General features: G+C 43.4%; 1 protein-coding gene across 2 annotated transcripts in view; it reads right to left on the reverse strand.

Moving 5' to 3' along the window:
* Window positions 1-2700: 2700 nt before the first annotated feature.
* SRGAP1 (SLIT-ROBO Rho GTPase activating protein 1) overlaps window positions 2701-25979 on the reverse strand; it is a 288960-nt gene continuing 265681 nt past the window's right edge. For both annotated transcript variants that reach the window (XM_080660547.1, XM_080660549.1), the window contains exons 18-22: window positions 23208-23287; window positions 15025-15205; window positions 12958-13092; window positions 12488-12827; window positions 2701-7863 (exon numbers count right to left, since the gene is read on the reverse strand). In XM_080660547.1, coding sequence (XP_080516673.1) covers window positions 7486-7863; window positions 12488-12827; window positions 12958-13092; window positions 15025-15205; window positions 23208-23287 — 1114 coding nt within the window. In that variant the 3' untranslated portion in view covers window positions 2701-7485. The remainder of the gene's footprint in view (window positions 7864-12487; window positions 12828-12957; window positions 13093-15024; window positions 15206-23207; window positions 23288-25979) is intronic.

A 25979-nucleotide genomic window follows, 5' to 3' on the forward strand; every position in this document is an offset into this window, starting at 1 on the left:
TTTAAAGTGAAAATCCTCTTCAGATTACGTTCAGTTAGCAAAAACAGGTACTAATGTAGGTCTTTCATAAAAGTGAAGTGGTGTAACATAAGCTTTTGGAAAGTGGGGGATACCTGTATTAGGAAGAAAATTCTCTCAGTATGTGCACCAGTTAGGTCTTTCAGTTACAAGCAACAGAAACCAACTCTGGCTGATTTATCCAGGAAGGATTTTGTAAGGAGGCTAAAGGAGGAACTTTAAAGTTTAAAGGTGGTGATTTGAAGACAGACATTTACCTCTCTGTTGCCTCCCAATAGCTCTCTAAATGACAATAAAGGGCATAAAAAAAAGACAAAAACACACATGTTAAAGGGAATAAGAGAGGTAACATCAGCACGTGCACACACACACACACACACAAACACATCCCTTGATATTCAGCCAAGTCCCAGCTCTCCAGCAACTCATGTGAAGAACTAAACTTGATAAACTGGCTGTTTCTTTTTTTAAATAAATTTTTATTGATTTCAGAGAGGGAGAGGAAGAGAGAGATAGGAACATTAATGATGAGAGAGAATCATTGATTGGCTGCCTCCTGCACACACTACCCCACTGGGGATCGAGCCTGAAACCTGGACGTGTGCCCTGACCGGGAATTGAACCATGACCTCCTGGTTCATCAGTCGATGCTCAATCACTCAGCCACACTGGCCAGGTCTGGCTGTTTCTTTTATTTATTTTTATTATTGCAGAAGGCACATTTCTATCTACTATGTAGGAAGAGATAAAAAGGCTACTGGAGAATGATAAACCTCACCATGATTATTTCCCAAAGATACATTGACCATATTTTTCAAAACCCAAATGGGGATATATGGCCTGTGGGATGGAATTTGCTGGTTTTTGGCTCCCAGGACCTTTTTGGGACTTTAGATCAAGCTTGGGGAATTTTCCAATGCAGGAGTCCCAAGTATCCAAAGTAGAAGGCAGAAAATTCCTTTTCCCTGCCTTCCTCATATTCTCCCAGGGTTGGCTGGTGAAAGAACAGTGGGAGTTGACAAGCAGACACACGCCCAGGGACTCTAATTCAGGAGGGAGGGATGTAGGTGCACTTGGAGGGCGGAGGCTCAGACTTGAGGGTGGTAGTGAGGGAGGTGCAGGGCAGTGGTGTCTTTCTGGGAACAATCCTGTATGACTTGGGCATTTGTTCCTGTGTGGCAGCCTCGAAATCCATCTTTCTGGTCCTACCTGCTTTCAGGTAGGCCTTCCAGTCAATGGCTTAGTTCAAAGTCATTCCATCATGTTTTGGGAAAACATGTCCTTTAAGAGGTGGGTTTTATTTTACTTTTTGTTCATTTACTTTTTCACATTTAAAGATTTCTGCATACCATACCCACAGTTTAATCAGGAATATTAAAATAAATATAACACCAAGCGTGCTACTGTAATAGAATTCTATCTAGCAGTGAAAGTGGGAAAAAACCCTACTGTTATATATCAGATGGACAATTCTCAGACATAAATTTCAACAAAAGAAGCTGACACATATCAACATACTGTGAGTCTATTTATAAACAGGTTATAATGAGGCCTTTGCCAGCTAGCTCAGTTGGTTAGAGCATCCTTCCAATAACACCAAGGTTGCTGGTTCCATCCCATCAGGACACATACAAGAATCAATCACTAAATGCATAAATTAGTGGAACAACAAATCAATGTCTCTCTCTCTCTCTTTTTAAAATCAATCAATAAAAAAAAAAAGGAAGTTATAATGCCAGGGGAAACCCAACCTGTTACTCATCAAGATATTGATGAACGTTCGAGAGGCACAAGCCTAGCTTCTGGGATGCCGATAATGTGTTATTTCTTGATCCAGGTGGTGGATATATTTCTGTTTTACTTTGTGAAAACTGTTGTACCAATGATTTGTGTACTTTTCTGTATGCATTTTAACATCAATGAAGTTTCCCCCCCCCTTGATTTACATGTTATTTTTTACTCCATAACTCTTATCAATATTCAATCCAGCACACTGCTGATACAGTTTTATAAAACCATTTATGATGTATTGCTAAGTCCTCCAAGAGTTAGTTGTGTTTTTTTTTTTTTTTGTTTGAGAAAAAAAGTACCAATATCAATACATGGGGCAATTCTAAACATAGTCTATACCTAAGGATTGCATTTCAATTTATTCAAATGAAACTAAAGATCAGCTTGAAAAGGCTTACTATGCCAGGGTCCTTAAAAAAAAGATTTCAAGGGGACTGGAGGGATTGAGCAAAAAAGAAAAAATAAAGAGAGAGAACTCATGGACAACAGTGTGGAGATGGAGGAGGGGATAAATGGTAGGAAAGAAAATAAGGAATAAAAAAATAAATTCGGTACATAAAAAAAAGACTTCCAGCTGGTGAGTGCTTAGGACTGTGCTCTCAGCCTCTGTATTAAGACTCTCCCAACCCCTTTTCCCCATCTATACAGGAGTCTCTCCAACTGTAACTCTGAAAACCTGGCCTCATGGTCATGGGTCTGTGCATAAAGCCTCATTTCAAATTCACAAACAAAAATGAAAAGAGATAACTTAAAAAAAAAGGTAGTTTCACATTATTTAATGCAACTCAGCTCTCTGGGGGTCAACAGTAATTAGGAAAAAAAAAAAAAAAAAAAAGGAAAGGAATGAAAACACCACGGAGAATCACACCAAATCGGAAGCAGACAAAGGCAGCCAGAACTATCTTATTTATTATAAAGATACACCGTGAAGAACAGACCTGACTGTATACGGAAGCCTGGAATGGTACATGCCAAAATGTACAGTACTATACATAAAAGTGCATTGTCACAACAGAACAACAAAACGTATTTTTTTCTCCCAGACCTGTAAAAGCATCCCCCTTCATGTTCACCTCAGAGCCAATGGAGTGTAATGACAAGAGGCAGCACAGAGAGCAAAGGCAAACAGGAGGGTGTTGGTGGCAAGCCGCAAGGGTGTGGAGAAGGGTGGGAAGGGAGGGTAAAGGGAGAGTTACCATGGGGAAGGCACAGTCACAGTCACAAGGAAAACGAGAGTCTGATGACAAGGATGCAAGCGGGGACAATACTGAGCACTCGAGGCACAGGAAGGTGGGGATGGAGGAGCTGGGAGTGAGTGGAGGAAGTTTCAACACTCAAGTAGGCAGTAAAAATTGGAGGCGGTGGGGCAGGAGAGGGGGCGGGGAGGAGAAGAGGGAGAGGAGGCTGGGGCAACAGTAAAGAGCCAGGCTAAAACTCCTAAAATAGAAAGGCACTTTCACATGTACATACTACAGATGTACATCGACACAATTAGGTAACAGTCACAAGCAGGAAGCTACCAGCACTGCAATTGATCAAATGGACAGGAAAGGACAACACTGATTTCATTAAGTGGGCAGGAGCTACCCTTGAGCCCCTAGGTAAATAGCAGTCTCTCCTGTTCCACAGCCACTTACTATAAACAGCTATAATAACCGTCACACGACACACTGAACTTGGATGAATGCTCTAAGGGGGCATTCACAAATGCACGGTTTATATATTTTCTTTTACTAAACAGTTTCTATAAGCATTATGGAACCCAGTACAATTATTTAAACATACAAAATTCCCTACGTAATTTAAATATACGGTACCCATCTCGATTATATCACGTAGACTACTTTTTAAAAAGTATACTAGGGTAAGTGAAAGCTCCATTTCCAGTTTGTTTTATGGATCTGAACAAAGCTGTGCCAACCACCCTGCACCCAGCCTCACCCCCCAGCCCAGCTGGTGGTGGGGTTTTCAGTTCAGGGGGTGACTCCATAGGAGCTCTATTTACACATGGATAGAGCCTTCACTTTAAAGCCGCTCATGGCTCGGGGCTTCTGGGGCTTCTGCCGTGGGTAACTCAGAGCAAGACTCAGTCCCAAGTGCATTCCCTGCATTCATGGCCTCTCGCTACTGTGTCACCCCAAATATGAAGTCTTCTACACCCTCAATGGACCCATAGGCTCTTAATTTTTTTTTGAGGCTGTAATGATCAGATTCAAGTTTCTTCAGTTTGTAGACCCCAGGGGCTATGTCATTCCGCAAAACTCAGGAGACCAGTACTCTTCCCCACTCCCTTCGTCTTCTTGATTAAATTATAAGCCCATTTTTGGAAATGGCAAAAGTACAAAGACAGAAAACGGAACTGATACAATCTGACCGGCAGGGCTCTATATCCATTGATAACTTTCACGCTCATTGCAGTAGGTTCGGTGGGGCACAGTTGTAAATGATTCTATGAGGCTCAAGGGGCACCAAAGTCAGATCATATGTGAGAAAACATGCAATTGAACAATAGCGGTGACACTGAACATAAACATGGAGCTCTACAAAGGGCCATTCAACATGTTGAAATAATTTAGAGCACTCACTAGAAATATGTACTAAGTACCTTTCTCTCTATGCTAATCCACACCCTGACCCAAACCAAAGGCCAACTTGGTAAATCTAATTGGGTGAGTTCCATGGAGGGGACATGAACATACAGTGATATCAGCTGAGGATACATAGTCTTGTGTAAGTGGAGTCAGGTAATCTTTGTAGAACCATCATCCCTCCATCATCAAAACAACACTCTTTCCAAACTGCACACGAGGACAAAGATCCTTGAAACTTCAGGCAAAACATCTCAGGACTCATTTTCTTTCTTCTTTCCTCATTCCTGTGCCTTCCACCTCCCTGCTGTGTGCTACCCTGAGGCTGTAAGGCAGGCCGTGTACCAGGTAAAGTCTCTTTTAATGCGCTTACCGGGTGTTAAGTTTGGATACATTGTGGTGGCCACCGTGTCTTACCCCTGGAATCTGAAAACTTTTACTGAACAAAGTAAGGATAGGTGAGTCCCTATTGAGTTCTTACTCATTCTGAGTCACATCCTTCTCTGGGAATTGGGGGAAAAAGTGCCTCAGGGTGACAGCAGGGACTTAGGGGGAAAAGAGACAGAGTAGGGAAGGGATGGGATAGTGTTAGGAGCCATTTCCTGGAAGGCACAGCCTCGGAGGCTCCGAGGGTCCAGAGCAGCATGTCCTCTGCCATCCCAGGCAGCCGATGGCAGGAGGGCGATCCTCATTCCTCACAGGTGCAAACAACGAGGAGACACGGGAGGATCACCAGGGGAAAGTCTGGAGAATGAAGCTTGGAGTAAGATCTGAAAAGCTATAGTTAAAGCTTATAAGAGAGGCCCCTCTCCTCCCCCTACCAACTAATAAATCCAAACACCTTTTGATGCCCTTTGTTAACATCTTGCACTTCCACCAAAGATGGAAAATGGTTTTTAAGAATCCTTTTTACTTTAATTTTTAAAAGATTTAACATTTCCCCTCCCTCCTCTATTGCTCCCACCTTTATTCTTTGCTTCTGTTTCCCCAGAGAGTGACAGAGAATCAGCAACCAAAGTGGAATCCAGAAAGAACTGGGAGACTATTTAGGAAAGTTTAAATTTCCTAGGGAGTTCAGGAAGATTGTTTAAAAGGGTTAATGCTATTCAAAGGGTTGTCCTGGCTGTCTCCATGTGTCCAAGGTGCTGAAGGACCACAAAAGCTCAAGAGAAATGGGGAGGGGTTGGACAAGATGTTGAGCTGGGACTCTTTTTCAAAATGGGCCTTTCCCTCCCCCCAAAACAAACAAACAAACAAACAAAAAAAACAACCCAGATGGTTCTGAAAATGAAGAGGTTTAAAAGCTTACCATTCTTGGAAACACTCGGAAAAAAATTCACTATTCAAAACAATTGTGAAATTAGGCTGTAGGCAAGCAACCAGAGTGTGACTTTGAAAGGAAAGTATCTCATTAATTTAGTCTCTGTTTGCATTAGAATGATTAGACTGGCAACCTGAGGTAGAGCTCAGTCATGATCTTGATTTTAGTTCAGATCCTCATTCTTTCCTGCACGATGCAGTCACCAGTGGGCTGATGAAGTCCATACTGTGTACTTCTTAGGTGGGCATGCGATTGGCTACCAGTTTGAAACCACACTTAGAAGGAAATCAATGGTGGTCCAGAGGGGTGAGTTCTGGCCATCCATTTATCATAAAAAACAACAGGTCTCCTCATCAGTAAGTTCAATGATAGAACAGATAAAATGCTCACAGGCTTACGGATGATATAAGCTGCTGCTGGTGGGGGAGTGGTGATTTGTACCTTTGTAAAAGCAAATTAATTCAAAGCAACTGTTTTAAGATAGAGGGAACTATAGCATAAAAATGGGCTAAAGAAAAATTGTCAGAGGGCCCCTCATGGAGCCAGGTGACTATGGGAATTATGTAGAGACCATATGAGAAAGGAAAAGGAAAAAAAAAAAGTCCTGGTTCCAGGGTATAAAATCGGGAGGAAGTGGTCCTGGAACCATGAGGAAATTCTCCCACCGTGGCCAGCACGGCGCTTACTCCAGTACCGTGGCCAGTTCTAGGTTGGCTCAAAGAGACACAAGGAGAGGAAAGGTGGGGATTCAATTCAGGATCGTCTGTTCTCTGCAGCATGTTTAAAGGAACCAAGGTCATTTGGTCTGGAGAAGAGAAGGCCGAGTGAACCAAGCACTGGTGTGCTGCTTGCTTTCTCCATTTCCAGAAAGGAGAAGCCAGGGATTCAGGGGAGCTGGGAAAATTTTCCAGGCAGTAACTGAACAACAGATCTTGGAAGTAGTTTGTGGAGTAGTGTAACCAGAAAGTCTTGGAGACTAGACAGCTCTGGTCCTTTGTGAATGTGAAGGATGGAGCTGGAAATCTTCTGGGGCCTGATCAGGCTCATGGGAGTCACATCAATAAACTCTGGAGAACTGTCTCTCCCCTCTCCCAGGTTTCAGGTCAAGCAGTAACTACAGAGGCTCTACCCTCTTCCGCTGAGTCTTTAACCTGGACCCAGGGAAATGACTTACTATGAAAGAGACAATCATCCAATCATTCAGGCCGTGGGCTGAAGGTCCCACTGGGAATGTCCATCCCACTGACACCTGAAAGTCTTTAGCATGAGCCAAACCCTGTCCCCTTACATGGAACCACAGGTGCTCACTGTCAGCTACCAAACAATGCCATCACCACCCTTTGGCCATTACCCCAAGTGCCACAGACCAACACTGGATATACTCCAAAGCCTGGAACTCAGATTCTCATGCTTTGGGACCCAGGCAGTTCTGAGTCACCCAGGTTGCTCTATACCTGAAGCGCTATACAATGCGGAGAGCAGTGGTGTTGCCTTCGTTACAAATGGTGCAGCATTGAATTTTCAAGTAAGTCTAAGTGAGTCTATTGTCTTTAAAATGACATATGTCCAGTTATTTTAAAAAAAGAAACTACAAAATACAAATGCCCATGTTAATTTAGCTAGTCTCAGACGTTACATTCGAGAACATAGGAAAGCCAGAAGATCTCCAGTTCTAAGCACAAAACTAAGGAAAGTTATGGATTGTGACTTGTCACTAATCCATTTTCTTTTTTTTAATCACCTCCCGATGACCTTGCCCAGTGGTTTTCACATTGTGCATGACTTGTCTGTAGGACCCTGGGAGGGAGGCGCAGGTCCTATGGTAGGGTTTGTTTTTGGAAGAACAGCAGGTTTTGGCCTGAGGGCTGGAGGCTTTAGCTGCACGCCCATTCTGGGGGCCACCATAGGTTTGAAAGTACTCATCGTGTCACTGGAGGAGCTAGTGCTTCGTCGAATCTGAGGCTCTGAGCTCCTGAGGGCAACGTTGTGCAAAGGGCTGAGCGATTCTGTGGAAGTGGCGGGGGTAGGAGAGTTTTTCACTTGTTCTAAGGTATCCAGAACCACATCGGGGGCGTGCTTTGCTGTACTTTGTCTCTCCAGTTCTCGGAGTTCATTCAAAGCAGTGTTCATCGTCTCTTCAATATCCTGTTGTGAAATTATTAGAGAGAACAAACCGATAATAAATATTTACATACAGAAACACATAATTTCACTTCCAAGCAAACAGGCCAGCATTTTTAATAACCCGAGCTTACAACCCAATTCTTTCTTATATATAAACACAAAATATATATTTTTACATTTATTTCAGAGAGGATGGGAGAGAGAGATAGAACCATCAATGGTGAGAGTGAATTATTGATCGGCTGCCTCCTGCATGCCTCCTACTGAGGGTTGAACCCGCAACCCAGGCATGTGCCCTTGACCGGAATCAAACCTGGGACCCTTCAGTCAGCAGGCTGACACTCTATCCACTGAGCTAACGCGGCTAGGGCCACACAATATTTTTTAATGGTGTTAAGTGATCATGTATATTATACTCTATTTTGTTTGGGACTGACCAAGGGTTGTCCACCATTTCAGAAAAATCACATTACTAATGGAAACACTTTTCATGGAATTTGAGTTAAGACTAATTCAATACTTTTACATCACTGCATTTTTAACTGTATTTATGGTAATTCTACACATTGGTGAAAGCATCTCCCTATTTTATTTGTCTTCTAGTTAAGCATTAACTAAAATACATTTATTTTATTTCCTTTTATTTTTCCTTTAAATTATATTCAGAGGTTTATATATATTTTTAAATTAGGTATGCCATCTATGAATTTATTTCAGATAGTAAAGGGGAAATTACAAAATACTTGTTTACAAAATGTGGAATGTGCTCCATTAATGGATATGCAAAATGTGGTATACACAAACAATGGAATATTATTTGGCCTTAAAGAGGAAGAAAATCCTGCCACAGGCTACAGTATAACATGGATGAACCCTGAGGACATTGTGTTAAGTGAAATAAGCCAATCACAAAAAGACAAATACTGTATGATTCCATTTATATAAGGCAGTCACACTCATTGACTAAGCAGAAAACAGAATGGTGGCAGCCAGGGGCTGGGTGGGATGGGCCAAAGGGGAGTTGTTGTTCAGTGGGTGTACAGTTTCAGTTTTACAAGATGAAAAAGTTCTGGAGATCTGTTTCACAACAATGTGAATATATTTTACTGAACTGTGTTGTTAATATGCACACACTCAAAAGGTAGAGTAGCCCTGACCGGTTTGGCTCAGTGGACAGAGCATTGGCCTGCGGACTCAAGTACCTTGGCATGTACCTTGGTTGCGGGCACATCCCCAGTCGGGGGTGTGCAGGAGGCAGCTGATTGATGTTTCTCTCTCATCGATGTTTCTAACTCTCTATCCTCTCCCTTTCTCTCTGTAAAAAATTAATAAAATATATATTTTTTAAAAAAGTTAGAGTACTGTGTGAGGCAGGGTGAGCAGAGGAACACTGCTCTGGTCTGACTGAGAGACCTCTTCTTCCACTCACCTGGAGCAGAACCCTCTGGCAACGCACAGTGCTAACTGATTTCCACACCCCACTCCCTCACTGCATGGTAAGCACCTTCAGTCTATTGATTTAACTTTGTGTCCATAAAGCCTAGCATAGGACCTGGCATACTATAAGTGCTCCGCTGAATGAATAAACCAAAACACGATGATCACATATGGATACTGTAGTTAAAAAAAAACAAACCCAAAAACTTCATCAGGGATTCCACTGATTTGTTTAATAAAAGAATTTGCATGGATATGTATGTATATATATCCTATCTAATAAAAGAGTAATATGCAAATTAACCATCTCCACTACACCCACCAGCCATGCCCACCAGCCACGCCCACCAGCCAATCAGGAGCAAATATGCAAATAAACCCAACCAAGATGGCTACAGCCACAGAGAGCAGGAGGGAGGCTTGGGTTTCCCTGGCCATGGAGGAAGCCAAGCTTTCCACCTGCCCTTGCTGGCCCAGGCCTCCACTCAAGGCTACAAAGTTTCAATGATAGAAGATACATAAAACCAAACAGAAATGGAGGCAGCCACGGAGCTGGAAAGAGCAGGAGGCTAGGGTTGCCCCGGATGACGGGGGAAGCCAAGCTTTCCGCCTGCCCTTGCCAGCCCAGGCCTCCGCTTAAGGCTACAAAGTTTCAATTATAGAAGATACATAAATCCCCCCAAAAATGGCTGCCGCCACGGAGCAAGCAGAAGGCTTGGCTCCACTCCAGGCTACAAAGTTTCAATTGTAGAAGATAAATAAACCCCAGATACCAGGGCCTCCGCTTGGGTCGCCAGGGGGCATGGCCGGCCAGCAAACCACCACAGGCCCCTCGCCCAGGCCACCCCGCGCCCCAAGGGAACCCCCACCCTGATCCGGGACACCCTTCAGGACAAACCAGCTGGCCCCCACCCGTGCACCAGGCCTCTATCCTATCTAATAAAAGAGTAATATGCAGATTGACCATCACTCCAACACACAAGATGGCTGCCACAAGATGGCCAGCAGGGGAGGGCAGTTGGAAGGGACCAGGCCTGCAAGGGAGGGCAGTTGGGGGCAATCAAGCCTGCAGGGGAGGGCAGTTAGGGGTGACCAGGCTGGCAGAGGAGGGAAGTTGGGGGCAACCAGGCCTGCAGGGAAAGGCAGTTGGGAGGGACCCAGGCCTGCAGGGGAGGGCAGTTAGGGGTGACCAGGCCTGCAGGGGAGGGTAGTTAGGGGAAAACAGGCTGGCAGGGGAGTGGTTAGGGGGTGATCAGGCTGGCAGGCAGAAGCCGTTAGGGGCAATCAGGAAGGCAGGCAGGCGAGCAGTTGGGAGCCAGCAGTCCTGGATTGTGAGAGGGATGTCCAACTGCCCGTTTAGGCCCGATCCCATCGGCAGTTGGACATCTCTCGAGGGGTCCCAGATTGGAGAGGGTGCAGGCTGGGCTGAAGGACACCCGCCCCGTGCATGAATTTCATGCACTGGGCCTCTAGTATATATATATACATATATATTTATATATTTGTATGACCATCATGTTGGCAGGCTTCATTGTCCTCATGGGAAAATCTGGAGGTGAAAGATGGAAAGATAAATAAAGGACACAGCTGGAAGCCATTTTGTGAGGGTGACATCACTTTGCAAGTAATTATTTTCATATGTGACTTCCATTTGATGCTAAGCATATGGATTTGTTTTTATAACAAGTATTTGCCCCAGAGAGAATGAAGAGAGCCTTGTTTATCTGTTGAGTTTCTGTTGTTATGATTTGCAATGAAAGGATTTCCTGCCTCTAGAAGCAGAAGGGTTAAAGAGACCTTAGTAGGTCTTCCCACCCCCACGCTCCCAATTCCCTGTCTCTCTAACCCAAGTCCTTTTTCACCTGCTTATTGTAAGCAGTGATGTTACGGCTTTCCCAATCATTACTGAGCTGTAGTCAAATGTCACTCACTGGCTCTAAACAGGCCTCACAGGGCCCTGCACAGAGAGTACTTCAAATAGAGAAAACCAAGAGGGCAAAAGTCTTTTTGATTTTTGCTGAAAGATCGTTGTGCACTTAACATCGGTTCAATGTTTTAAAAACACATTAAACTCCTTATACAATCTAGCTTGCTATCCACAGTTCTTTTTAGTTAGCACACTGAAAATACCTTGGAAATCTGTCACATCAGTGCAGGTTTCCTTGGGCGCTTGTTATGAAACATAGTACATCTTTAACAGGACCCCATATTTGTCTCTTCATTTCTCATTCACTTTCTTTTTTGATCTATTTAGTTTTAAGCTTCAGTGATAGCTGGAAGTCGCTTCAGATTACACAAATGGCAAAGCCTGAATTTGTCACTGGCCACACACACATTTTTTTAATGGCTGTATTGCAAAAAGAACTAGAGGGGAATATGGTGTAACTATGGGAAAATAAATTAACTTTTTTAAAAAAATTTTTTTATTGATTTCAGAGAGGAAGGGAGAGGGAGAGAGAGAAACATCAGTGATGAGAGAGAATCATTGACTGGCTGCCTCCTGCACGCCCCCTACTGGGGATCAAGCCGGCAACCCAGGCATATGCTCTTGACCAGAATCGAACCCGGGACCCTTCAGTCCACAGGCCGACGCTCTGAGCAAAACCAGCTAGGGCAAATTAAATTATTTTTTTACAGGTCCTTTGACTTTGTCAATTCTAATCATTAGGAAAAAGTGAAGACACGCATATACTCAGGAGTGACCCAGTACCCAGACCCGCTGTTCTTCAAACAGCTAACCATCACTTCTCATCATTTACTAATTCATCACTTCTTGAGATGAAAGTATTATCTTTATCCTATATTAAAACGTTTCTGTTTCTGGGCTCTCTGTTCTGTTCCATCAACTTGTCTATTTTACTGTCTTTAGCATGCATTCAGATCTGGGAGGGCTAGTCCTTCCTCATTATTCTTCTTTGAAGAATTTTCCTGGCTATGTAGCAATGATGCATTTGAATGCCCTGGGTCCTACATTTCTGCATGACTGTTTAAATCTATATAAATCTAATGTACTTGGGCCCTTCCAGTAACACATGGTTCTTCAAGAGGCCCATAGGGAGGCCTTAAATTAAAGAATGGGCTAATTTTCTTTCTGTTTTCATTAGTTGGTTCTATACAAAATACAGGGCTACAAAAAAGTAAACCCTGCAAACCTCCTCCATCACACCCCAGGCACTGAACGTGCACTATTCCACTAAAAGCATCGCACCTGAGCGATCATCTCTGGGTCCAGTGGCTTGTGGTCATTGAAGCCTGAGTATTGCCCCGATGACGTGGACCTTCTGATAGGAGGGCTGTCAATCTTCTTGAGGGAGTCATGCCGGCTGATGTTGGTCAGGCTGCCATGGCCTGGCCGGCGCCTCCTCTCCGGACTGTCATTGTTGAGGCCACGGTTCTGCAGCAGGCCCCGGGGGTGACTGGCCAGGTTTGGGGACCCCAGGTCAACTGAGGAGTTGGAAAGAGCATGTGGGGGGTGGAGAGGACAATGGCCATCACTGGTTCTGCCAGGACGCCTTCCTGGAGGGGGTGGCTCTCCTCTTTTTCTTTGTCTAGACATACACAGAGAGAAAGAGAAAATAAGAGCTCACCACCCTGGGTAACACTGCAAAGGGCACTGTGGCTCCGCATGGCCCCAAGGGAAGTGGAGGTTCAGGAGCCTGACTACCAGGCTCCACCCACCTGGCTAAATACCCATCCGAATGCCGGTCTGTAGGGGAGTTCATGTGCTTGGATGAAGACTTGTCTTCCGTCACTGGCCCACTGCTGGCCTCGCTGTCAGCTTTTTGGCTCAGAGTGTCTGAAAATGTATCATCCCTAAAGTAACGAGAATCAACAGTGAGGATATTTTGCTAGATGAATAGGACACACACACACAAAAAAATAAGTGATGGCAGTTATGTATGTAAGTCTCTTATTAACATAACTTTTTTCTTTTCATTATAAAAATAATACAATTTTATTGCAGAAAAAGTGGAAAATTCAGATACACAAATAACAATCACCCATAATATAACATAACATCCAGAGACTACTATTGTCAGTATTTTAAAACTATCCTTCTATACTTTTTGTAATGCCTGGCATACATGCCTATGAGTGTGTGCACATACAGGGTGAGGCAAAAGTAGGTTATAGTTGTTCATATGGAAAGTAATATAACCATACTAATAAAAGCCTAGGTGGCCCTCACGCGTGACGTCATCACAAGATGGCCACCACAAGATGGCCATGCACACAGCGGAGGCAGAGCCTGGTGGCTGCTCCATGCAGTGAGACCTGGGGGTCCTGTGGCTCCATGCGGTGCAAAGGAGGCCAGTCCCGGCATCTCCGCTGCCTTGCGTGGAGGAGGCGGGTCCTGGCAGAGGAGGCGGGTCACGGCAGGGAAGGGCAGTTGGGAGCGATTGGGCTGGCAGGGGAGGGCAGTTGTGGGTGATTAGGCATAAAAGGGAGGGCAGTTGAGGGCGATCGGGCTGGAAGGGGAGGATAGTTGTAGGCGATCAGGCCGGCAGGGTAGTAGTTAGGCATCAATCAGGCTGGCAGGGGGGTGGTGAGGGGCAATCAGGCTGGCAGGCAAAAGTGGTTAGGGGCAATCAGGCAGGTGAGCAGTTAGGAGCCAGCGGTCCTGGATTGTGAGAGGGATCCCAGATTGGAGAGGGTGCAGGCTGGGCTGAGGGACAACCCCAACCCCAGTACATGAATTTCATGCACTAGGCCAGTAGTTAATAAATAATAAGAGAATAAACTGTATTTTGCATACTCAGAAGTGTAAACCTACTTTTGCCCCACCCTGTATATGTATATAGTATTTACTGTACATTATGGATGCTTATGCTTATATACTTTAGATACATATGACTGATATCTATATCCTATATAATAAAAGCGTAGTATGCAAATTGTCCCCTTGACTGGGAGGTTGTCAGGGAGTTTGACCAGGGGGCGGGGCTGGCCCGGGGAAGGGAGGGAGGCCCTGGCAGGTGGCGGCTGGGGAAAGGGAGGGAAGCCCTGGCTGGCAGCTGGCAGCCGCTAGGGACTCTATCAGTGCATGAATTTTGTGCCCTGGGCCTCTAGTATACCCATATTTCTTGGGTTCTGAGGTACACATTTTAACACTTCTAAAATTAGGCTGACTCATGTATTCACCTTATACATTTTATGTGGTATATTTCTCTTTTCCTTGAAAAGCTGCTCTTCAGTTGGTGCTGCACTGTGAAATAACGTGTTCACAAAATAGGGATTGTACTGTACATCCCACTTTGTAACCTGTTTCTTTCACTTAATATGACTATCTTTCCATCTTTTAAAATAATTTTGAATTTAGAGCTTTCTCATCAGCAAAATGAAAAAAGAAAAAGAAGTCAGGAGATGATACTTTTAAACTTGAGGCAGTATCTTCTCTTGGGAACCCGGAATGGAAATGGTAGGCAGACCCCAAAGGGAGAGCACTGCTGTTTCTGGGTTCAGCGGTGTCACTCAGCTCGTGAAGTCTTTCCCTGCTCAGGTTCTAAGAAACTGGAGGCTTCAAAAGGCGTCTCTCACTAGCCCTTGCTCCCAGCCTCCGGTGGATTCTGAGAAATGAAAACCTGCTGGCCCGGCAGTTCTGTTACCAGAGGCCCATGAGCAGGGGAAGAACTGCCAGCTCTGCAAGCCCTCCTGCTCCTTCCCCACAGACCAAGGTCACGGGAAGAGCAGAAGCTGCAGTCTCCTCTTGGGAGCACTCTGGCCACCGAGGCTGGGACTACTCACATGTCCTGCACCACGATGTACTGGTGAGGCACCAGCCCGTCGACCCCATTGTGCCTGCCTTCCCACCAGTCCTCGGACGCTCGGTGATACAGCAGCAGGGAGGCTCCCTTCTTGAAGGACAGTTCTCTGGCGGACCGCCCAGCGTAGTCAAACTTGGCTATGGCTTCTATCGGCTCACATTCTACAGAGAACACACCAGGAAGCGGTGCGGGACAGGGTTGTTAGGAAGGCATAATGCACCATCTGAAAGGTCCAGGTTAGGCCTTAGAAATAAGGAAGGCCGTTTTAATATCCAGACAGAACAAGGGTATAAACAAATCATCAAAAAGGAGGAAAGGAAATGCTAAAAGAGATACAGAAAAACATTCTTCGGCTGTCAACAGTTTTTCAGGCGAAGAAAAATTGAACATTAGATCTTAATTTCCACAGCCTCTTACTAGAGCTAGAATGACAGTTTAATAAAAAATAGTTTAAACTTTGCAGTATGATATATAAGATCTCTCCTGGGGTTGTAATATCCTCCACAACAACTCCAATATAATTCTGACATTGATGGAGTTCCCTTGCACCACATTAATCCCACTTACAACGTGTAAAAATCACTAACCCAGAACACCAGGAAGTTTATGTTTTATGTGCTTATTTTTTTAAAACTCACGTTTACAAAAATTGCCACATTAAATACTACTTGAATACATTGAATTTCCTCATCTACTTTTTTAGCATTATCAGATCTTCAAACTACCATCAAGTGTAAAGACAACTTTGTGTTCTCTAGTATCAGTAACAAATTCTGACTATTACCTATGAAATAAGCATAATTTAAGACTGACATTAAAAGACCAGATTAAAAAACTATATATTTTTTTAGAAATAAAAGGGTATTCAAGGAAATAATAGTGCGTGAAAAAGCTAATCTCAAAAGGTTAGACACTGTATAGTTCCATTTATTTAGCCTACTTGAAATGATATACTATCAAGATGGAGACTAGATTAATGGTTGCCAGAGGTTGGGGTGGGGGAGGTGACAGGAGGAAATGGCTGTAAAGGGCAGCACAAGGCATACTTAGGATGGAACTGTTCTTCTTGACTATCATTGTGGTCACACAAATCTAAACATGTGATAAAAGTGTATAGAACCAAGTAAATACATATGCAAATGAGTGCATGTAAAACTGGTAAAATGTAAACATGGTGAATGGATTGTATCAATGTCAATTTCCTAGTTGTGGTATTATACTATATTTATGCAAGCTATTACTGTGGTAGGAGACTGGGTGAAGGGTATATGGAATCTCTGTATTATTTCTTACAATGGCATGTAAATCTACAATAATTTCAAAATAAAAAGTTTGAAAAACGTATTGAATTCTGGGCCTAGAATAGGAATTTCAGCTCTGATCTAATTCTGACCACAAATATTGAAGGCAAATAAGCAGACAAATTAAATTAAACAACTATAACAGGTGCTTTTGGTAATTTGGCTTATTGTGATCTTTCTTCCCCTCTCCCAACATCACCTCATCCTCTTCCCTGCTAATCAATAATAAACAGAACTAGCCCTGGCTGGTAGCTCAGTTGGTTAGAGAATTGTCCTGATACAACAAGGTTATAGGTTTGATCCTGGTCAGGGCACATACAAGAACCAACCAGTGAGTGCATGAATAAGTGGGACAACAAATCGATGTCTCTCTCAAATCAATCAATAAAAAATGTTTTAAAGTAAACAGAACTTTTAAGGGCCAATACAGGTGGTATATACTTAGAGAACTATATCTATGCTATGAGCAATACCTCATTTGCTAAAAACTGAGTATGCATTAGTTTCCAAATACTCTAGAATATATGTGCACACATAATAGATTAAAATCTACCTATCTGTCAAATATTTTCTCAGGAAATTGTCTTCTGTTTCCCTTGGAAATAAGCCTTCTCATTTAAAATAGTTTATTTTTTTTCCCAAACTTCATTGCAGTATCTTCAATATCTGTTGTACTTATATGGAATGACTGCCTAAGAGGTCCTTGGGTAGCCAGCTAAGCTTCTTTCTCACTTGATAAATTCAAACACTCTCTAGGACAGGTAAGGCAAATAATAAAAATCAATAAACATATTGAAAAAGCTAGGATCTGCCTTATCTGAAGGGCCTGGGTGAATTTCAGCTATACATTTAATTTAATTTATTTAAAATATATTTTTATTGATTTCAGAGAGAAAGGGAGAGGGAGAGAGAAATAGAAACATCAATGATGAGAGAGAATCATTGATTGGCTGCCCCCTGTACACCCCCTACTGGGGACCGACCCAGCAACCCAGGCACGTGCCCTGACTGGGAATCGAACTGTAACCTCCTGGTTCATAGGTTGACACTCAACCACTGAGCTACACCGGCCGGGCTATACATCTATATATATAAAAGACTAATAAGCAAAGTGTCCCCTTGGGAGTTCCACCAAAAGACCAGGAGTTCAATCGCTCGCTATGATGTGCGCTGACCACCAGGGGGCAGTGTGGAATGAAGGAAGGCCCAGGCCGGGAGCTGGCAGCTGGGGAAGGAAGGCCCCAATCGGACCTGATTGCTGGCCAGGCCTAGGGACCCTACCCGTGCATGGATTTCACTCATCGGGCCTCTAGTCCTATCTAATAAAAGAGCAGTATGCAAATTAACCATCACTCCGCTACACCCGCAAGCCACGCCCACCAGCCAATCAGGAGCGAATATGCAAATAAACTCAACCAAGATGGCTATGGCCACAGAGAGCAGGAGGGAGGCTTGGGTGTCCCTGGCAATGGAGGAAGCCAAGCTTTCCGCCTGCCCTTGCCCGCCTAGGCCTCCACTTAAGGCTACAAAGTTTCAATGATAGAAGATACATAAACCTAAACAGAAATGGCGGCAGCCACGGATCTGGAAAGAGCAGGAGGCTAGGGTTGCCCCCGGTGATGGAGGAAGCCAAGCTTTCCACACACCCTGGCCGGCCCAGGCCTCCACTTAAGGCTACAAAGTTTCAATTATAGAAGATACATAAATCCCCCCAAAAATGGCTGCCTCCATGGAGCAAGCAGAAGGCTTGGCTCCGCTCCAGGCTACAAAGTTTCAATTGTAGAAGATAAACCCCAGATACCAGGGCCTCCGCTTGGGTCACCAGGGGACGTGGCTGGCCTGCAAACCACCACAGGCCCCTCACCCAGGCCGCCCCACACCCCAAGGGAACCCCCACCCTGATCCAGACACCCTTCAGGGCAAACCAGCTGGCCCCCACCCGTGCACCAGGCCTCTATCCTATCTAATAAAAGAGTAATATGTAGATTGACCATCACTCCAACACACAAGATGGCTGCCCCCATGTGGTCAAAGATCCTGTCCCCATGTGGACACAAGATGGCCACCACAAGATGGCCAGCAGGGGAGGGCAGTAGAGGGACCAGGCTTGCAAGGGAGGGCAGTTGTGGGCAATCAGGACAGCAGGGGAGGGCAGTTGGGAGGGACTAGGCCTGCAGGGGAGCGCAGTTAGGGGTGACCAAGCCAGCAGAGGAGGAAAGTTGGGGGCAACCAGGCCTGCAGGAGAGGGCAGTTGGGGGGGACCAGGCCTGCAGGGGAGGGCAGTTAGGGATGACCAGGCCTTCAGGGGAGGGCAGTTAGGGGAAAACAGGCTGGCAGGGGAGCAGTTAGGCATCAATCAGGCTGGCAGGGGAGTGGTTAGGGGGTGATCAGGCTGGCAGGCAGAAGCCGTTAGGGGCAATCAGGAAGGCAGGCAGGCGAGCAGTTGGGAGCCAGCAGTCTTGGATTGTGAAAGGGCAGTCGGACATCCCTCGAGGGGTCCCAGATTGGAGAGGGTGCAGGCTGGGCTGAGGGACACACACCCCCATGCACGAATTTCGTGCACCGGGCCTCTAGTTTAAAATAAAGACAAAAAGTGCCCCATCTCTTTGCTAGTAGATAATGTTTAAGGAGAATAATATTTCATTCTGCACTATAGTCTGCATGTAGTATACTTTTCAGCAAAGTAGGTGTAAAAATAATTTAAAAACAACAGTTTAACCCTTTAAAAACTGACTGTAACTTTAGGTCATATGTTAACACTCTGGTATTCCATCCAAAAATTATATTTTCTTTATTAAAACAATATCAATTGCAGCTTTATTAAATATCTACCAGTCTGCATCATAAAGAAGGAATATAACTTTATATTCAAAGAGTGTGCTTTTTAGTTTGTTCTAAATTTGAAGATACAGAAAAAATGCTGGTTGATCTGAGATGACAGATTCCAAATTTTTTTACCTCAATTCTCCCTGGTGGATAGAAATAAACATGTCCATGGTGTAGAGATACAAACAAACACATCCATGGAAGAATGAAGACATGCCAATTCATTAAAAAGAACTTCATGATATGTAATTTATAAATTCCTATGTGAACACCCCATGTGTTAAAATTTTGTTTTATTAGAAAAAGAAGGAAAGATACCAGCCCATATCACAGTGTACAATCCATGTACTTGTCAATGGGAAATGAAGAGAGAACCATTAATGTTCTTGAATGCCACTCAATCATACGCTGTCAACACTGGCCAAAGGCTATTTAAGACTATTTAATAGATATACACATATTTTTTTCATAATTTCATAATCATAACCCCTGTACTCATAATCTCTTTTTTTTATTTTTTGAAACAACTAGCAACAGGATCATCAGTTTTTGCTTGTTTAGTTCAAATGTGGAGAGATTATGAAAGAATAACCAGATGAATCAGAAACACATTTTATTGGTAACCCTGCTAATCAACTAGTAATTCTGAGCAATTTCATTATTTTGGCTCTTTCTGCTCCCATGAAAGTCATTTCACAGTCAAGTGTCAATCATAAGCTATTTATACACATCTTAGTGTAGTCATTGCAGAGCAAATCTATCTCAGGGCATGGCAATACACCACATGCCTTTCACACAGAGGGTAACATGGCCCTTTAAGGTTGGGCAGAGACTGCAGAATGCTGCTATCATCAATAACAACAATAATAAGAGTGTAATAGGATAGCTTCATTTTTATGCATGGCTGTCATAATTTTGTGCAAAAAAATTCAGCAGTATTTACATTTCTTCTAATTTTGTAAGAAATGCTAGTACATCCCATTTTCTCGTGGGGGCTTGCTGTCCCTGCCACTTTTCCTCCTTGATCTGTTACCCACTGCCCTTGCAGACGACAGTTTGGTTCTGTAACAGCCTCTCTTTTTGGAAACAAAAGCTATTCTCTCTAGTGATACCATGACGAAGAAAAGAAAATAAATATCTGAGCAATAAAAAAGATAATCAATACGCTAATTAATTTAGCTACAGGACTTTAGGGGCTGGCTGTGGGGAAGGGTGTCTGACCTTTATAAGCAATGCTTTTCTTTAACAAAATCAGAAGAACATGATCAAAATGTTATCTAAGACGCAGGGCCCTCAGCAAAGCTTTTCTTTACAGTCAAGAGGTAAGAACAACAGTCAGATGGCACGGTGGAGAGGGTGATGTTTGAAAGAGGGATGGTTGCGGCTTTGTCTTCTCTTGCCACGGGGAGAGCAAGGAAACAGAGAAGTCATCAGTGAAAAAGGAATGAATCATATAGAGCAACAAAGAAACTCAAGACAAAATAATAAATGGTAGCAGAGGGAGGGCTTTCAGAGACTTTCAAAAGCAACATCACAGCTCTCACTTGAAAGAGTATCTTCTAACTTAAGCTCTGAAAATGTCAACTCATCCTACTTTTAAAAACACAAAGAAACTTTACTTTTATAGCAGAAGGTAGAGACACACTAGACACCATGATTACCCTCCTGTTGAAGTCAACTAAAAAATGTATTGAGCCTGGCCTGAGTGGCTCAGTGGTTGAGCAACCACCTATGAACCAGGAGACCACTGGTTCGATTCCAGGTCAGGGTACATGCCTGGGTTGCAGGCTCCATCCCCAGTAGGGGGGCATGCAGGAGGCAGCTGATCAATGATTCTCTCTCATCATTGATGTTTTTATCTCTCTCCCTCTCCTTTCCTCTCTGGAATCAATAAAAATGTGTTTAAAAATGAATGTTGGATTGAAAAGAAAAAAACACTTTGAGATGGCATTGGAGCCATCATAATACTAAGGAATACTAAAGACCAAAAACTCAATTCAAGTGGGAATCCAGTGAAGTAAACAGAACACTAGAAAATGTGAGTCAGAGTTTGTCCTGAGGGCATTTTCCCTGCCTGGTTAATTTAAGCTTTTGTAAAAAACAAAACCTGAAAAGATTTAAAAGAGCATATGGGAGAATTCTCTTCATTACCTCAGGGTGCAGAAGGATATTCTTAAAGGAGACACAAAGTGAAAAGAACCTCTGACTCCTTTAAAATTAAGACCCTCTCTTTAGCAAAAGATATAATAAGCACATGAAAGACAAGCTACAGAGCAGAAGGTATTTGTAAAATATAGATCCAGTAAAAGACCTGTTCCAGAACCATAATGAACTCTTACAAATAAGCTCTCACAAGTAAGAAAAATACCAAAACCAAACCAAACTAAATACATTTTAAAAACCCAGAGAAACTAATAGCGGACCAATGGGCCTTAATGCGCAAAAGACTTGATGGGAATTTCACACAAAAAGAAATCTAAACATATAAAAATGAGTATATCTGTATTAACCATGTTTTTTATTTTCTGTATTCAGACATCTGGGCCTTGTTGGCCCTGGAGGGACTGTCCTTCCCAGGTCAGCCAATTCCTACACCTGGAGTGTTCCTTCCCAATACAATCCACCCAATCCACAGCCCACCCCAACCAGCTCCTCTCCAGGATTCTCACAGGCTGGGCCACCACCCCCTGCCCTAATCACCTCGGGGCCAGGTACAAGGAGAGACAACGGAGAGTCTATGTCCCAGAGCCTGCTGAAATTGTTCCAACCTGCTTATCTAGCCTCTCCTGTTCTTGTGGAAACCAAAACAAAGGCTCCTGCCCAGTTGCTCCCTCTCCTGCCTCCTGACAGACCCTGGCACTTTATGCTGTGGCCACCCAAGGGTGCTGTGCTCCTTCCTTGTAGGAGCTGTGAGAAACAACGTATCTTCAACAGCAATCTCCTGATCTGCTGGCCTCCCGATACCCCAATTTTCTATTAACAGACTGTAGTTTAAAACATCTTCATCAGTAAACCAGAGAAATGCAATTTAAATCACAGTGAGATACAATTTCACACTGACAATATTGGCAAAGATGACAATAGTTGATAAAATCAAGTGTTGATGAATATACACACAACTGAAAGGCTGATACACTGCTGGGGGAAGCGTACACCATTACAACTATTTTTATAAGCTTATTCCTAGGTGTGTACATCCGAGAGAAACTCCTGCACATTTGCAGTGGGATGCATACTGAAAATATTCATCGCAGCACTGTTTTTAATGGCAAAAAAGAGAACATCCCATATAATAAAAGGCAATATGCAAATTAACCGTCACTCCATCACAAAGATGGTGGCACCCATAGCCACAAGATGGCGGTGCCCAGTCCTCTCAGCCCCACCGGAGTCCCCCAGTCCTGGCGGGGGGGGGGGGGGGGGGCGGCCACTGAGAGTGGGTAGCGTGAGCGGCCTGGCGGAATGCTTGCATCGTTGCCCCAGCGACGAGGCAAGCATTCCGCGCCTGGCCATGGATGGGCCTCTGGGCCGCGGAGAGCCTCTGGTCAGCGGGCGCGAAGCAGCCAGGCCCTGCAGAGAACTACTGGTGCACAGATTCGTGCACAGGGCTACTGGTTCATCAATAACAAAATATATAAGCACAATGAAATATTATACCGTAGTCAATTAAATGATTATAACTATATGCAACGATGTGGCTGAATCTCTGGAACATATTACTGAGTAGAAAAAAATAATAAGGAAAATGTACAGTATGTTTCCATTTATAGGAAGTTCAATAAAATAGAAAATGAAACAACAAACCATTTAAACACACAGACATATGGAGGCTACCCGTGGGGGTGAGGATGGCAATGGCATTAGGGGAGCACAAAGGTAATAATGCCTTTTTTCTTAAACTTGGTGGTTCCACGAGTGTTCACTGTGATGTTATTCTTCATACTCTACACCTATTTTATAAATATTCTTTTGTTGCTCCTGAATTCTTAATATAAGTAGTTCTTAAAACGGCTCTAAGACTAGTTTTATAACATACCGTCCTCACTGGTGTGGGTCTCGGTACCAGCATCCTGATCCACTTCCTCCAATGTACCGTGCTCACTGTAGGGGCTGTCGCTGTGGAGCGGAAATAGAAATTCATGTGAAACCAAAGTGGAAAGAATTTCAAAAATGAACAATTGCTACTGTAAGGAAATATATAAGGCTTGGGATGGCCAGAGTTATTGGACAGCCTCTCAGTGGAATGCTGGAGCCTCCAGGGATGATCTGGCCCCTCGGCAGTGTGCGTCCCTTCAGCTGGGACACAAAGGTTGTTTTACAACTCTGCAAAGACAAAGCTAACTTGTAGGAAACTTGCGGCCCTATAAGTAACTCTTATCTACAGAAATGAAAATTTGTCAAGTTCTCGTGGAATATTTGCCCTATGAAAGCACCAGTTTTTGCAAATTCATTTCAACATTCCTTACCACATATTAATAAATGGCTCTTTGATTTCTGCTTTGAATTTATTGTATTTTTCCATATTTTCTTCACAGATGTTCATTGTATATTTGTGTGAGAGTTATGATTTTATCCTTTCAAAAACTCACCCTGGCTCGGCCGACGTGGCTCAATGGTTGAGTGTCAACCTATGAACCAGGAGGTCATGGTTCAATTCCCGGTCAGGGCACATGCCCAGGTTGCAGGCTCGATCCTCAGAGTGGGGTGTGCGGGAGGCAGCCGATCAATGATTCTCTCTCATCATTAATGTTTCTATTTCTGTCTCTCCCTCTCCCTTCCTCTCTAAAATCAATTAAACAAACAAACAAACAAACAAACAAAAAACTCACCCTTTAACACTACCACCACCTCTTCTCAAATGCATGCTGATAAATGAAATATGCACTGGACACAAATACAAAAGTGACTTTGCTGCAAAAGCCCATTCATATTGCTGATGTTGGGTAACAAGGGTAACTGCTGTACTATTGACTTTCTGTTTAGAATGAGCAATACCCATAGAGAACACTATGTACAGGAGAAGATCATAAGCACATGTTACTGCTGCAAGTCTCTTTATTATGGGGATTTTATTCTGTAAAAAAGCAGCAACCACAGAAAGTACAGAAAATCAAATAATACTGATCAGACATCTACATGCTTATTCACTTCATCTTCTCAGCGCCAAGCTCAGTCAGTACCTTGTACATAGTTAAGTGCAGGGTAAATATTTTTGAATTGAATTTCATGTGTAAAATTGCTGGATATACTATAGAACTGGCATGTGTCATCCTTTGTGGTTAATTTAGAAAGCAATACTTCTGGAAAGAGTCAACTCTCAGTTTTCTTAAGGCCTATGACCACACTGTGGTTTAAGATCACATTGTGGTTTAAGTGAAAAATAAGTGTACCTTTCGTTCCTTAAGATCTTTCAGCTACTTATTCTATTTCTACTTAATCCCTGGGAAGGCAACGGGAAACAAAGAGTCCCGAGCAGGGTCGAGAATGAAGGCTCAGACACGTCTATTTCCAGCCATTCCTGCCTGTGAGCTGTGCGGGGCAGTTTCCGAGCGAGGCTGGGAGGCAGCTGTTAAGGGGGAGGTCTTGTGCGGGTTTGGAATCAGACAGACCTGTCTCCAGTGGGCTGTCTCCAGTGACTACCAGTCATTGGACAAGCTCCTTGGTCTCTCTTAACTTACTTGGTAGAGTGACTGTGAGGAGGAAGAGAGATCATATGCCCTGAGGAGATGTAGGGGCTCAAGGAATCAAGCTACTTTTATTGATCATATACAATCTCCTAGAAGCTGGGACTCATATATCAAATTGTGAACATAAACCATTTAGGGTGTTCTACCATTGGTATTATTCAATTGACTGTATCTCCCTCAGTTGTACTGCTTCCTGAAAGGTGTCTATATTGCCATATTAAAAAACTGTTACACCAACAGCATGGGTATTACCAGAGGGAAGGGGGGATGGGGGGAGGCAGAGGAGTGTACAGGGAGGATTAAATGGTGATGAAAGGAGATCTGACTTTGGGTGGTAAATACACAATACAATATACAGATGATGCATGACAGAATTGTAAACTTGAAACCTATTGATTTTTAATAACCAATGTCACCCCAATAAACTCAAGTAAAAATAAGTAAAATGAAAAAATTATTATTCCAACAATATATTAATGTAAATAATTTGCTCAAAATAACCACTACTACAGTTAGTCAGGATAATATTAAGTAAGAATAAAAATAAAAATAAGTAAGAATGGCCCCGGCCAGAGTGCCTCAGTTGGTTGGATGTCATCCTGTGCACCAAAAGGTTGCTGGTTCGATTCCTGGTCAGGGCACATGACCAGGTTGTGGGCCTGGTCCCTCGTTGGGTGTGTACAGAAGGCAACTGATTGATGTTTTGCTCTCACATCAATGTTTCTCTCTCTCTCCCTCTTCCTTCCTCTCTCTCTAAAGTCAATAAAAATATATATATTTTAAATATATTTATTGATATTTTACAGAGAGGAAGGGAGAGGGATAGAGAGTTAGAAACATCGATAAGAGAGAATCATCAATCAGCTGCCTCCTGCACACCTCATACTGGGGATGTGCCTGCAACCCAGGTACATGCCCTTGACCGGAACTGAACCTGGGACCTTTCAGTCCACAGGCCGATGCTCTATCCACTGAGCCAAACCAGTTTGGGCAATAAAAATATATTTTAAAAAAATAAGAATGAAAAAAAACATTTGGTTGAAAAAGCTCCTTTTAAAAATGAAAATTTTGAAACCACTTTATACACAATTAAAACTATTTCAGAATGAAAATAAAATCTG

The sequence above is a fragment of the Plecotus auritus genome, assembly GCF_963455305.1.
Source record: "Plecotus auritus genome assembly, chromosome: 3".
NCBI lineage: Eukaryota > Metazoa > Chordata > Mammalia > Chiroptera > Vespertilionidae > Plecotus > Plecotus auritus.